Raw genomic sequence first — 15701 nt, 5'->3', positions numbered from 1 at the left:
CAGCTTCTCATTTAAGGGATCATTCCACATTATGGGAGGAAAAGAGAGATATCATTTCCCCTTTTTTTTTTAAATGGAATTGCTGTTGAAAAGGATGATGCAGCAGTTTTTCATTTTCCCATTTTTCCTTTTTTCTTCACTTCTCAGATGTGTGACAGTGTGGAAGAAGGTGTGGATGGAGATAATGTCAACATGTTTGTGGTGCACCCGACTACCCCAGCCCAATATTTCCACTTGCTCCGAAGACAGATGATTCGAAACTTCAGGAAACCCCTCATTGTTGCTTCTCCAAAAATGCTACTCAGATTCCCTGTAAGTAGGGAAAATGTAGCTAGACCCATATCTATTGTTGTTTTACACTTAATGGCACCTTCTGTTATTCTCTTTCTCAAAGCCAGTTCATTTTCTGAAGGATTTCTAAAGCTCTTCAGAAATGTCCAGCTGCTTTCATTTCTTTACGTAACTATGGAAATATACTTAGTTCTCAATTATTCTTTGTAATGACAAAGAGGGAGGTAAGATCAGTCTGGATAGTACTAATGTGGTTAGTACTGGTTAACCACTAAGAGTAGTTAACTAACTGCTTTAAGAAACTGTTACTGATTTAAATATGCTCGTAACAAACTTGGAGTATATTGAAATAAGTAGGTGGTATGGTGAACCACCTTCAGGTGAGTTTATATGGTTTAGACTGGAACCCAACTATACAGGTAGAATCTTGTTTTAGTAAGCAGAGATGTCATAACAAAGGACGCTTATTGCTATATGAATTCACATTCATATACAAATTGATTGATAGCCCTTTTACCACTCAGAGGTAAGTGCATTCTGAACAGGGTATTCTTGTTAAACCAACAAAATTTTAATTTAGTGGAAAATCAAGTGTAGCAGAAAATTTCAGACAATATCAGGGATAGTGTTTTTGTTTAAGGTAGCCAGCATATAAGACAGGCTGGACCTAGAGTCTGCTTTTCTTTGATGGCCCTGTTTGCAGTTTCTTCTCTTTCATTTATGAGCCTCCTGGTTCTCTGAAAGTGCCACACTTTTCCCAGGACTTCCCATGGAATCAAAAGTAAGGGATGTTGCAGTGGTGCTTATGAGAAGACATGGCAGGAGATGGGAAAGAAGTGGCAGCTATTTGTATAGTTAGGTTTTTTCCTACTTTGGGGACTGAAGGTGATGCTTAGGTACCACCATGAATAGAACATGCACTTGAATTATTTCATCAATACTGGTAAGGCATTTAAGTCCTTCTTACATTTTTTCACCCACAGCACCTGTGCCCAACCAAATGCTTTTTCAGATGATTAATTGAGATTAGGCGAATGGTGTTTGACCAGAAAAGAGAGCAAAGCTAATTTGGTCATCTAGGGATCAAATGCCCTGCTTATGGGAATAGTGTGGAAACGACATGTCAGTGATGCCTTGCACAAAACAGAGAAGATTATCCTATAACTATTGTTGCAATCAGAAATCTACTGAAAGGTGAAGTTAATTTATGAGTAAGTGTGCTGCTATTTCCAACATAGGAAGGGCACCATTTAATTAGGTTATTTATGGGAAAGGAAAGCTAATTAACATTGTGCTGATGGGCATAAGACTGGCTATTATTATACCGTTGTCTTTGGGCTAACCAGGATTATATGTTAAGGGAGGAATAGTTCTTGGTAAGTCTTTAGAAAACAGAAAAGAGCCCAGATCCAGTGTTCTTCTGGACCAAGTGTTTTCTCTTGTGTTATGTTCTATGGGCTCTACCCTGAGGGATAGGTGGTGATGGAGCAGTTTGGTTGTTCTTGGTACCTTTCTTGGAGGTGAGGTTTGACCCACTGAAAAGAGGAGTTTGTGGTAGTAGAGAGAGAGGCTAGGTTGCATATCTGACAAAGCTCACCAAGACTTCATTAACAGTGCTATTTTGAAAGCCCCAGTTTGTAACATAGCTTTGTCTTCCTTAGTACAAATACTTTTGGCTATATTGTTGTGATTGGGTCACGGACATTTTATTGGAGAAATATTCTTATATTTAGGAGTATCCCAGAGCTAGCTAGAACCAGCTCAGGAGCTAGCTGCTAGTGAGTATTTACACATTGGAAATCAGCAAATACTGTAAGTCAGGATTTGGTTTATTGCTTTGTTGATTGTCTAGATTTAAGAAAGTGATGGAGAAAATGTTAATAATGCAGATTAAACATAAAAGTATGCCATTTTCACATTTTTCCCCTGAGAGCTAGATGGTAAACATTTCCCAGCACACCATTGCTTGTATTCTTTCCATGTTAGCTGGTTGAGGTTTCATTTCAACTTAAAGCTCAGGGATTAGAAAATTAAAATGAAAATTCAGTTTGAATTCTCTTTATATCAAAAACATCTTCAGTTTATTCAAACATAACCTGTACTGCTTTCTTTTTCCTCTTTAGGCAGCTGTTTCGAGTTTTCAAGAAATGGCACCAGGGACAACATTCAGACCGGTCATTGGTGATTCTTCTGTAGATCCTAAAAAGTAATTTGATTTCTATATTATCTATAATAGTATTTTAATGAGCAAGAAAACAAGTGCAGGGTAAGGAATTAAGGTTTGGTAAGAGGGTGGGTGGGTGTGTGTGTGTGTGTGTGTGTGTGTGTGTGTGTGTGTGTGTGTGTGTGTGTGTGTGTGTGTGTGTGTGTTGCTTTAAATTTATTGTGAAAAAGAAGTCTGCTATCCTAAAAGAGTCTGTTAGCAAAATAAATGAATAAAGTTTCTGCTTTTCCCTATGCTTTTTTACTGTTACCACCTAAAGGGACAGGCATTTGGAGGAGTTAATTAAAATAGGGTATAAAAAGTGAAATTATAGTGGAACCTTTTGTAACACCAGTGTTGTCAGATAGCTTATAAGAAAGGAGTTCATCCTAACAGTTTGATGTTGGTCTTTTGTTTTATGCAATTGTTATGTTTTATAGGCTAGGAGTAATAATTTGTGTTATACTAGGATTCTATTGTAATTTCACTTTTGTAGGATATGCAACAAATCCAAGAGCTTTTTCTAATTTAGGGGTGTTGGGGAAGGGGGGATATGTATTAAACTATTCACATAAACACATGTGCTAAGTAAATTTTTATCATAAATATGCAAGGAAAGAATGCTTATATAGTAAGTACTGGGAGTAAAAAGAGAAAAACAAGACAGATCACATTCCAATAGTTAGTGCTTTTAATTACTAATATATAGTACTTTTAATAAGAACTCTTTGTACCATAAGTACAAAGTATTTTATAAGTACTTTAATAAATTCTCTTTGCTAAAAGGATATGCACCTTTCATAGCTTGCATAGAAGTCGCCACCTCACTCCCCTTCCCCACTTTCTTTTAGGAATAGAAACTGAAAGTCAGACTCAGCTGTGCCCATGAACTAAATTGTTTAGATCAAAGATTTTTAACTTCTTTTGTGTCATAGACTGCTTTGACCTCTAGTGAAGCCTATTTCTCAGAATAATGTATTTAAGTGCATAAAATAAAAAACAGAGTTATAAAGAAAACCAATTATATTAAAATAAATATATAATTTTTTCCCACCCAAGTACATGAACCCCCTGAAATCTGAAGTCCCCAATTGAGAACGTCTTGTAGATGGAATCTGGTCTTTTATTTTATTCTTCTATTTTATCTTCTATATTATTACTTACTGGTCTATACACTGTTTGTAGGATACTAGAAATTAAGCCAAAAAAGCCTTTCCCCCATGCACACCCTACACAGACACCATGACACCCATACAGGGGACAGAGATTCAAGACTAGCACCCTGGTGCCAGGGGCTTCCAGCTTCTGCACTTTCCCGCACTTGTTTTGTTCTAGTGCACAGCAGGGAAGGAAACACACTTGAGACAAGTTCTGCCTTTCCTGCTGCATTTAACGTCCTCAGCCCCCAGTACAGTTTTCAGTCTCCTTTGTACAAAACCCAAAGCTGTAATCTGTCCCTTTCCCACTCCTCCCACAATGCAGGAGGTAGACAGGTGAGGAGCAATGGACGACTCGCATCTCTTTCTCCCAGCTAGGCAGCATTCTAGTCTCCTGATAGAAGGTCCTTTAAGATAGCAGGTAATCAGTGTCTAGAGGAGGGAAGTTTAAATAATGAAGACCAAAAAAAATGTAGATGAGTATATGGTAATAAGTGAGCCCGTTTGAATCCTGTCTTATTGTTTTACTAACTAAATATTTCCATCTTTTTTGGCTTTCTCTGAAAGCATATGATTTATGTATACTTTGATCTGTAGTCAGTCAGTTAAGAAGCAGTTTTTCAGTACTTCTATGTGCCAGGCATTGTGTTAAGTGCTAGGGATGCAAAGAAAGGCATCCCTAGGGACTCAGTCTCCTGCAAGAGACAATCTGCAAACTATGTACAAACAAGATAGACTGGAAGTAATCCTAGAAGAAGCTCTTCTGTAGTAAATCTTAAATTGTTGGGAGAATTTCTTAATTAAATACATAACAAAAGTATACACAATCACTACTATAACATTAATCAAATTAACATGGGGAGATGGTAACTGTCTATGCTAACAGTCAATATTAGCACCAAACTGTCAAAGGCAAGGGACACAGCCCTTCTTTCTGTTAACAACTGATAAACTGTTGTTGGTTTTTTTGGGGGGGATATATTTTGTAGGAGGTTTTTCTTTGGTGTTTTGGGGAAGTGTCTGCTGTGTCAAAACAAATTGTGTCAACACATTTCACCAAAAAAAAAAAAAACCAGTAAAATTTAGGCAAATTACATGTATTTGTGTATAGAAATAGATTTTGACTCTTATGCTCCTCTCTCCCCACCTCCCCTTTTCCTCTTTCTATCCAACAGTGTTAAGAGTGTAGTTTTCTGCTCAGGTAAACATTTCTATGCTTTGGTGAAGCAAAGAGAAACTTTAGGGAAGAAGAAAGATGACTCTGCTATCATCCGAATAGAAGAACTCTGCCCTTTCCCACTGGAAGCATTACAGCAAGAGTTGAGCAAATACAAAAATGCCAAAGGTAAAGAATCTTGGGAGCAAATTTGCTGGAAGAGCTGCCTGACTTCAAGTTACTTTCTTTGCCCTATATACCCTTTTACTGTTGTGTTAAAATGAAGATGAATCTTTCTAGGACATTTAAAAGTATTTCCTGGATGCCTAGATCCCAAAGATAATATAAAGTACTTTCCATTTGCCACTTAAATTACATATGCCAGGGATATGATGGCAATTTTAAGCATAGTACCTTACCTATCCAGAAAAATTAACTTTTTCAAAATAATAACATTAGGTTACACAGATATGGCTACACTCGCCTATATCTGTGACATGGTGGCAGTAGAATTAAAACATAATAACACTTTGCCTCTAATACACACCCTGCAGTTGCTGTTTCAAATCTTCTATTTTTTCTTCAAGCCTCCCACACCACCCTCTGCCCACTCCCCTTCAGCAGAGAACTTTATCTCCTACTTTACTGAAGAAAAGACAGTATTTGCCATGAACCCCCTCTTTTTACCTAGACTCTCTAAACCCCATTACATTGTCCAGAATTCTCTCTTCCTTTGCTACATACTGTCTTTGATGGCATTTCTCCTTGCTAAGGCCAGCCTCTCCACTTATAATCCCCTCCTTTCTTGCCATTTCCAGAATTGTCCTTTTGATATTCCCCTTTTTCCTTCACTTCAATATTTTCATATTTCCTGGATCCTTCCATGTTGCCTACAAACATACCCAGGTTGTCACCATTCATTTAAAAAAATGGCACACTACCCCCTCAAACTACCATCCCTTTTTTCTTTTTTTGGTCTGGACCTGAGCTATCATTGTATGTGGAACTGCCAAGAAAGAACTCTAAAAGCACATATCAGCAACTCTTTTTGCAACCTTTAGTTGTAGAGCATTGGGCCAGGCACTAAGAGGTTAAATGACCGGTCTAGATTCACATTGCCTGTCTGCTCCAGAGGCAGTACTTAAATCTAGATGTTCCTGACTCCAAGATTAACCCTCTATCCACAGTCCCATCCAAGTCCTGCACTCTGGATGACCTCTATGGCATTTTACACTATTGGCTGCCTCTTCTTGGATACTTTCTTCCCTCAGCTTTCATAATACTGCTCTCACCTGGTTATTCTCCTACCTGTCTGAACCCTCCTGCTCATTTTCCTTTTTTGTGCTGTCCCTCTCTTACCATGGATGTCCCTTCAAAGCTTTTTGTGGGCCTCCTTCTTGATTCCTTCACTCTTTTGGTGATCATTAACTTCCATAACTTCAATTATCATATACTGAGATAATTTCCAAATTTATATACCTAGCCTTAATTTCGTTTCTGAAATCTAATCCTCATTGTCATCTTCATCTGGATTTCTCAAAGAACCTCAAGGTTCATCTTTCTGTCTAAACCTGTCCTCCTTCCAAACATCCTTATTTCTGTTAAGGGCACAATCATCCTTCCAGATACCCAGGCTGGCAACCTTGAAGTCATTCTTAGCATCTAGCACAGTGCCTGACACATAGTAAGTGCTTAATAATTTTCTGTTGATTGATTCTTTAAGTGAGCCTTGACTCCTCTCCCCAACCTCCCATAATTATAAATTGTCTCCTCTCCACTTACACCGCTATCTGCCTGCTTGCTTCAAGCCCTCCTCAACCCTCCCCAGTCGCACACACACACCCCTACTCTGGACTATGGAAATAGCCTTCCAGAATGTTTTCCACCCAGCCACCAGAACATCTTCCTAAGGCACATGTCAGTCCTCTGCTCTAGCATCTTCAGCTGTTTCCTCTTGCTGCTAGAATAAAATTCATCTGTTTGTCCTCTAAAGCTCTACAGAATCTGGCTCCCACTTAACTTTACAAACTTATTTCCCACTATTCCCCTGTGCACATGGTATTCTCTGGTGCCACTGGCCTTTTTCTGTTCCTTGACTTGGCATTCTTCCTCCTACTTCTTGCCTTTTCACAGGCTATCCAACATAAGTAAAATGTATTCCCTCCTCCTTCTGCCTCCTAAATCTTTAGCTTTCTTCAAAGTTCTCCTCAGGAGTTACCTCTTTCAGGAAGCTTCTCTCTGCCCTCTGACTAAGATGTAGGTGTTCTTTCCCTTCTCAAATGATTTTGCATCTATTTACTGGTTTATATATTGTATCCTCCAATAGAATACAGCTCTTGAAGGTAGATACTTGTGTGAAGGGGGGGTGGTATCCTCAGTGACTGGCACATTCTCTTCCACATGGTTGATGAATGAATTAAATTGAATTGAACACAGCCAAGAAAAAAAATTTTAAAGGGCCATGAACAACCCAAAGAGATGTCACAAAGCTCATGAACTTTACTTCTCTGAGAGACCCTTGATCTCTCACTCAAATATTTTTTATTCTTTATACAATTCTAATTAGTTGAACCACCCAATGTCTAGATCCACCGAAGATTAGAAGAGGGAAAAAAACTGCTTCAAGCAGGTATCCTACAGGTTGGCAGTGAGTAAAGAGAAAGAAAACAAAGTCCAAAAGCTTTTGCTATAATGGAAAGAACACTGACTTCAGTAACAGTTGAGCTATGTTCATTCACATCCTGTCCCTTTTACTGCCGGTCTCTGGGATCTTGTTGGGCAAGTAAGTCACTGACCTTCTCTTAGTTCTTTTATAAAATGAGGAGTGTGGACTAGATGACCTGTAAACTGTAGATCCATAATCCCAAACTCAAGAATCTGAGAGCACTTAAGAGAGGGACCAGTACTCCTTCATTGACTATGAGGGCATTATTGTTTTCAGTGAAGTTTGTAATGGTGACTGAGTCAACAAAAGATAACCAAATGATGTCCACTGTCTTTAAGAAGGTGTATACTTTAAGAGGTATATAATACAATTTACAAAGATTTCCTTTAAAAATGATTAAAATAAATGTTGGTGATTAAATGAGTATTCAGCTACCCAAGAAACTTGTTTGTCAAGAAAGAGCTTGGAAAGTCTAATTAAGTGAGATTTTTCTGTGATGTTATTGTACTATACATAAGGACCAAGGTTAACTTTTTAGTACAAGCTATACCATATCATTTTGGAAACGGATGGGTGTTTGTGCACATGGTAAATTGACAGTAGGCTCTTTCCCCTGCAGATTTTATTTGGAGTCAAGAAGAGCCACAGAATATGGGTCCATGGTTTTTTATCTCCCAAAGATTTGAAAAACAGCTAGCATGCAAGGTAAGGCTTTTGACTTTTGTTTTATTTTGCTTTGTTTTTTCTGGAGTATCTAAAAAGAAATTTAATCATTGCTTGCCATTTAAACTGTTTCTTAATGCGCATATTCACAAATTCCAAGAAGCAAACTGGCATTAATGATAGTTGACCTTGGAGCCAAAAAGACCTGGTTCCTACCCCTTAACAACTACCCCTGACACATTCTGGCTGTGTGTGGCCCTAGACAAAGAACTAATGGTTCAGTGACATAGGCAACTGTCTAAAGTTGCAGAACAGGGGTCAGGCTGTGATGGTATGGGGAGTTTCCTCCCTAGAAATTCCCTGTGCCAACAAAATCACATATCTGATCCTCCAAAAAAAAAAAATTCACACAAACTAATCATTCTTTCAAAATAGTGGACTATAGAGTCATTTATCAAGCTATTTATGCATGTATATCAGCAACATGTCCCCAAAACCTTATCTTTCTGCAGCTTCTAATATTTGATTGCTGAGGATTTCTTGACCCAGAAATAGGGTTCCTGAGCAATATGGGAGGAAGGTGATCTAGGTGACCTGAATGACAGAAGCTGTATTATAAACTGTGCTTAACTTCTGTAGTTTAACAGCAGAGGAATTGAGAAACCAATAACATTTACTCCTCTAGGGCTGTCTTTAAGATTGGTACATGTCCAAGACCAAACTGCCCCTAATATATGGATAGATAGATAGATAGATAGATATTCCATGAAGGAAATTAAAACTTTTAAAATTCTACTTTTAATTCTGTTCTGACTACTAATTGTTAAAGGATTTCTAGCTTGGTTAGCATAATTAACACATATATTTTTAAGTCTGATGTGAAATTCAAGGACAGCCAAATTTGCACCAGACTGAAACATTTATACACACATATACAAACAGTACGTATATATATGTATATGGCCAGATTTGAACTCAGGTATTAATACACACATATATGTGTATTTGTACATTTACATATACACACACACACATGCACATGTGGACATATATGTACATACATATAGTAGGTAGGTGGCGCAGTGGAGAGAGTGCTGGGCCTGAAGCCAAGAAGACCTGAGTTCAAATGTGACCCCAGACGCTTACCAGCTGTGTGAATTTGATCAAGTCACTTATCTTCTGTTTGGCTCAGTTTCATAAAATGAGGATTAATAATAGCAGCTAACTCCCAGGACCAAATGAGATAATAATTGTGAAGTGTTTAGCACAGTGCCTGGCACATGGTAAGTGCAAGATAAATGTTAGCTATTATTATTGTTGTTGTTGTTATGATTATTATATAATGTGAATGAAGGAATACAATTTAAGGATAAACAAGTGAGTACAACTAGAATAAGATTATTGGTCTGGAGTCAGAGGACCTGGGTTCAAATTCTGCCTGTGACCCTTATAACTTGGGTGGCTTTGGATAAGTCATTTATCCTCCTTGGGTTTCAATTTTCTCATCTGTAAAATGAAGAGGCTAGACTTGTGTGGCCTCTGAGGTCCCTTCTAGCTTTATATCTGTGCTGGTATTAATAGTGACGTTGATCTAAATTAAATCTAAACTAATCTAAAACATGATTTTTTTCCCTCACTCTAATCACAGCTCTGTCTGGTGAGCCGACCTCCTTTACCAGCACCAGCTGTAGGAATTGGAACCATACACCAGCAGCAGCAGGAAGAGATCCTCATCAAGACCTTTGCTTGAGGCCTTTCTCTGAAGAAATGCTACTTCCTTTCAGAAAATGCCTTAAAAAGTCCTTTGCTCCTAATTTAAGCTTAAGCTCCCAGGTTGTCATTCTCTGAGAAGTGGGACCTTACAAGGGCAGATGATTGTCAACAGAGAAAACTGGATGGAGAGGCTTGCATATGAACTTTTTTTGAATACTTAATTTGTTTACAATGGCTATTCTGTTTTGGCCGGGGGTACACTGTCGAAGCAAGGTAGAGAATAGAGGCCTTTTTCCCATGATTGTCCCCCAAACTACTTTTATCCTAGTTTTCTGAGTATGAATGTACAAAGGATCTGTGATTTCATCAGCATTCCAGTTTGGAAACTTTTCCCACCAACACAGATCATAACAGATTCAGTCTGTGACTTAACAGAGAAATCCTGGGCAGTTACTTGAGATTTGTAGGGTGTCTCCAAAGTCTAAGTGCAGTTTTAAGCTTCGGTAGCTTAAACTATTAAGCTTTAATAACTTAAAACTGTTCCCAGACTTTTGGGACACCTTGTATAATATTTCACATATTGGTTAGGTGACCTGATCAAGACCACAGCCAATAAGTTTTAGAGACAGCATTTGAACTCCAGTCTTCCTGATTGCAAAGTCGGCACTCTGTCCTCTACACCATGCTGCCTCTATAGTTTTCTAGATTTTACAAACAAAATGTTTTTGTGCTTGAGTCACAGTTGTATATTATCTCAGTTCTCCACCTCACTTGTTATTGTAGGCCTAGCTTAGTTTCTTTGCTTTTTGCCTTTCTTCCTTCCCACAATTCTTCTAAATATCAATAGCTTTGGATTCCATTATGTGTTAGAATCTGGGATGTTTTCTGTTAAAGCTGTTTTAAAAAATGTTTCACTGAGTGCTTCAGAAAAGCTAGGTTGTTCCTAATTTATGTTCTTAAAGATTGGGGTGCCTTACTTGTCCAGCTATAATTACCCTTTTTAATTAAAGGGTTTGTGATCTGTAAGCTACAGTAATTTTGCTTTTCAGATAGGTGACGTTTGGATGCTTTGATGAAAATGACCTGTAGCCTCTTATCAGAGCATCCTTTCTCTTTCAAATTACTTTTATAAATAGTAACTATAACCTTTGGAGAACTGCTAAGATTTCAGTGCTCTGGCTATTACCTTTAGGAGCCATTCATGAGAGAATGGTGGCTATTTGGGGGTGTATAAGAAGCACTATCTTCTTTGACAAAGGAAACTTCCTGATCCAAGATTCTCAGGGACTATTAGAGGTCAGTGTCCTCACTGAAGAATTCTGAAATGATATCTTATACTAGAAGCTTAACTAAGTAGGTTCAGTTCAGTTACACACCCATTTTATAATAGGAAGTTTCCACTGCTCCTGAGTACCTGTACTTTTATTGCTGTTATCCCCAGCCAGCGTACCCCAGAGGTACTAGAAAGGTGGCATGGACCTATTCCATATGTACTTTTTTTTTTGCATATAATTGGTACAGGTTGTTCATGCGTATTAACTTTTCCTGCTTTGGCAACAGGTTTATCACTAACTGTTATTTGCAACATACAGTAAGTGTGTGTATTGATTTAAAGTATTATATACAATAGTAGTACTAATTTTCTTTTTATTCATTTACTCCTTAATATTCCTTCTCTGTGTAAAGACATAACTGTGCCAGTCATAAATTGCTAAAATTTCAAAGGTCAGTGTAAGGTGAGACTTGTTATTACTGAGTTCCAATTTTAACTGGAGAAAATTAAAGCTGTAACACCATCTTATCTTTTCAAACCTCTGCAGTTTTTGAGCAAATGGGAATGCTTATTTAAACTATAAAAATGACCAAATTAAGTCACCTTCTTAAGCAGCTTTCCCAGCTTTTAATTTTACAAATTAATCAACTCCTCTTCATTTCACTCCTCTATAATTTCGACTGTGAAATGTAAAAACTCAATTTTTCTATTGTCATCTTGACCTTGCTTACTTCCAAATATATTTGGGATGCAAGAAAGAAATGTCCAAAGAGTTTCAAATAAAATATGTTTCTTGTTAATTAAGCATTTATTTCATTTTTCTCCTAGATATGGGAAGACTTTTAAAATAATTCTAAAATGCTTAAAATATAATCTATCTCACATATTCCCTATTGTATCCATGTATGTGTTGAAAGAAAATACATATTTGCCCAAAAAGTGTTTAAAATTGGTTACAGCTAGCCTCTTGGGGTTTTGGGAAAAACATAAAGAACTGTTTGAATTGCAAAATTTAATAAGGTAAAGCTGTTTGCCAAAACCATTATGTTCAGTGAATGAAAAAAGGTGTGAGTACACAACTGTGAAAATTCTTAGGTTTGAATAAAATTACATCTTTTACTTTTACTTAAGATGTTGACATTGTTTTCAATTACTTGTCACAACAAAGATACCTAAAAACCTCTCTTGAATACATTTTTAGGCTTGTTACATTTTATTATTTTTTCCAATTACATGTAAAAACAATTTTTAGCATTTGTTTTTTTAAAATTTTGAGTTCTAGGGGCAGGTAGTACATAGAGCTCTGGTCTTAGAGTCAGGAGGACCTGAGTTCAAATCCGACCTCAGACACTTGACACTTAGCTGGACAGGTCACTTAACCCCAATTGCCTCACCCAAAAAAAAAATTTTGAGTTCTAAATTATCTCCCTCTACTCTTCCTTCCTTGAGAAAGGCAGGCAATTTGATACAATTATACATGTGCAGTTATGCAAAACACATTTTATATTAGCCATGCTCTGAAGAAAACACAGACCAAAAAAAAGCCAAGAAAAATAAAGTTTAAAAAAGTATGCTTTGATCTGTATTCAGACTCCATCAGTTCTTTCTCTGGAGATGGATAGCATCATGAATGCTTTTGTAAGGACTTTTAAAGAATTTTTAAAATAATGTGCACAATCACCCTCTAATTATTCCTTAAGTTCTCTGTTTTCTGAGTGGCATTTCACAAATCCAGTAATCTTAATGTGAAGAACCACCAAAATGTATTATGTCTTACCTGCTTTTCTATCTTCTCTTTGCTCCCCAATCTAGCCCTTAATTACATGAGTGCCTTCTTTTTCAAGGTACTTTACATCTGATAGCAAATCGAGATTTTTTTAAATCTATCTTTCTGCTATTGACAATAACATTACTTTAGGTTTTTAGCCCATTTCTATAAATATTTTCAGTGATGTTCAGCATTTGTAGCGATTGGAAATGTAAAGTTCTTGTAATTCCCTTTTGAGGGATGAAATACTTCAGATAAATAGTTTTCAGAGGCATAGGTAAGTATATGCTTTTAGCTAAGTGAACCAGAGATCGAGCTGGGGCTCTTCTCAGTAGCTTTGTAAAGCTATTTCAAGTAATCAGCTAGTATTTTCATTCAACATTTACTCTCTTCCATTGGCTGTGCTTGATATTCCTAAATATAATGATGGAATAGATGCTAGTGTGATACTTGCTGGAAATGTTCAGATTTAAGTGTGTTCTGCGGGGACTAACACCTCTGGCTTGAGGGCTGGGCTAAGCTCTTTTCAGGGCTGCTCATCTATTTCTGGTGTCCATCTATCATCCAATTCTCACCTGTGGCTCCAAGAAGCTGTAGTATTTGAATCAGCTATCCCTTAGCAAAACTCTCAGCAGGCAGGCTAAACCAGGTTGAGGGTAACTTATAGCCCTCAACCCATCAGTGAGTTAGGGGGATGTCTACCCCAAACATGTGAAGATTTCCCCCACCAGAATGGGCAGATGAGAATAATTTGTTCCAATGGCCACAAAGGTGGCTGAAGTAGGCACTGTGGAGTACTTAGAGCTTGGTTAGACAGCAAAGATGCCAGGGTCATTCACTGCATCCGGGGCCATGGCCAGTCTTGCCACTGGAATTCAATGACTCAGGAAGACAGTAAGGCTGACCACTGAGCAACTCTGCCTCACTTTAAATTCAATAAATCCACTTGCAAGTCAACATCAGCCATCATCCACTATTTTACCCCAACATCATGATATTGGTCCTCTTTGAAAATGAAGATGAACAACAACATTTTTTTCATTGTTCATAAATATTCCAGTTGAAATGAACATGACTTGATTGGTTTGCTGAAGATAAACCCTAAAATTCTGTAATGGTGATTTGTGATTCATAAAAAGAATTCAGTGTTTCAGAATCTGTCTGCTTTGAGTCTAGGTTCCTTTCCCAAGGTATTAAGAGTGTAATTTGGGAAAAAATATATATCTTTATCACCCTTAGACTTCTCTAGGTTGTTTTGTTCCAGTGTCTGATACCTCTCCTCTCTTCATCAAAGTAACGGGATTCACCTTGGGGTCACTAGCAAAGAATGAAGAGTATGCTCTTCACCAAAGCTTGGAACTATGGTCTTATTCCTTATCCAGTGCAGTCATAGTCTGGGAGCTATGCTGTTTGAGGAAAGGGCTCTTTTACTCCTGCAACCTAGATACAAATTCAGCCTCAGATAAATGGCTAGGCATTTGACCCTGGACAAATTACTTAACTTCTTTGACCCCTCAGTTTCATCATGAAGTTAATTGCACCTATCTCACAGAGTTGTTAGGAGGATGAAATGAGATCATATATACAAAGTACTTCGCAAACCTTAAGTCCCCATGTAAATGTAAGCTATTATTATTAATAATAAAATTTTGATGTGACAAAGTCTCTCCCCTGATGGACCTTATTATAATCAGTAGAGGAATGTGGTATGCCATTATGGTACAAAATAATACATGATAAGTACAATAGAGTGCTGCCAGCAAAATGCTATTTGAAGTTCAAGGAATGGTCTGGAAGCTTCCTGAAGGGAGTGGTAGTTAGGATAAGTTTTAAAGGAAAAGTTAGAATTGAACATGAAGAGAAGGATCACATAGCTAGTAGTGGTAAATTATAGCCTTAAAGGGTAGCAAGGAGCAAAATCTTTATAGCAAAAATTGGGCCAGTGATCTGACCATGTCATCCTTCTATTAATAAACTCCAGTGGCTATATATTACTTTCAGGATCAAATATAAAATCCTCTGTTTGAGTTTCAAAGTCTTTTATAACCTGCCCCTCTCCACCTTTCCAGTCTTCTTATACCTCACCCACCCCATCCCACTAAACACATACTATTCAATCCAATGACACTAGCCTCCTTGCACGAGAAACTCTTATCACCCTACTGCAGGCATTTTCACTGGCTGTCTCCAGTACTTGGAATTCTCTCTCCCTCCTCCTCTCTTGCTCCTGGTCAAGTGTCAGTTAAAACCCCACCTTCTGCAAGCCTTTCCCAGCCCCACTCAGTTCCAGATCAATATTTCCCGTCTATATTTTGTTTGTTGTCCATAGTTCTTTGCACTAGTTATCTCCCCCCAAATTAAATTATGGTCTCCTTGAGAACAGGGGCTGTCTTGTGCCCTTTTTTGTATTTCCAGCTCTTACTCAGCGCAGTACCTGGAGAATACTAGGCGCTTCATACGCACTTAATGCCTTACAGAGATGATGGGTCAGTAGGACTATCACTCCCATGCAAGGGGTTTGTAGGGAGACCCCACAAATAAGGACAGCTCAAGGAGATTTACAACAAATAGGCAAATAATCTGTAACAGGATGACTCGGCCAACACTCTGCCTTTTTTTTATCACTAAAAGCTCTATGGTTTGCCCCCATCCCCTGGAAAGGGTCCTGCTCGATGGCACCCCAGGGCAATGATGGGATGAGGGGAAGCACGAGGACCATCAATGAATGCAGCCATTTTTTTTTTTTTTTTCAGTTTCCGTAAGTTGATACAGACGTCCCTTTGCAAGGCTAAATTCGGATTCCAAAACCCCA

At 37.9% G+C, this 15701-nt stretch overlaps 1 protein-coding gene across 2 annotated transcripts in view; it reads left to right on the top strand.

Moving 5' to 3' along the window:
- DHTKD1 (dehydrogenase E1 and transketolase domain containing 1) overlaps positions 1-12251 on the top strand; it is a 90321-nt gene extending 78070 nt beyond the window's left edge. For both annotated transcript variants that reach the window (XM_027838752.1, XM_027838751.1), the window contains exons 13-17: positions 148-312; positions 2415-2497; positions 4827-4996; positions 8092-8177; positions 9784-12251. In XM_027838752.1, coding sequence (XP_027694553.1) covers positions 148-312; positions 2415-2497; positions 4827-4996; positions 8092-8177; positions 9784-9885 — 606 coding nt within the window. In that variant the 3' untranslated portion in view covers positions 9886-12251. The remainder of the gene's footprint in view (positions 1-147; positions 313-2414; positions 2498-4826; positions 4997-8091; positions 8178-9783) is intronic.
- Positions 12252-15701: the final 3450 nt, after the last annotated feature.

This window comes from Vombatus ursinus, unplaced genomic scaffold (genome assembly GCF_900497805.2).
Source record: "Vombatus ursinus unplaced genomic scaffold, bare-nosed wombat genome assembly UNPS02014830.1, whole genome shotgun sequence".
In the NCBI taxonomy this organism is placed as follows: Eukaryota; Metazoa; Chordata; class Mammalia; order Diprotodontia; family Vombatidae; genus Vombatus; species Vombatus ursinus.
The sequence above is the reverse complement of the archived record's forward strand: the minus strand, read 5'-3'. Positions and strand labels throughout refer to the sequence as shown.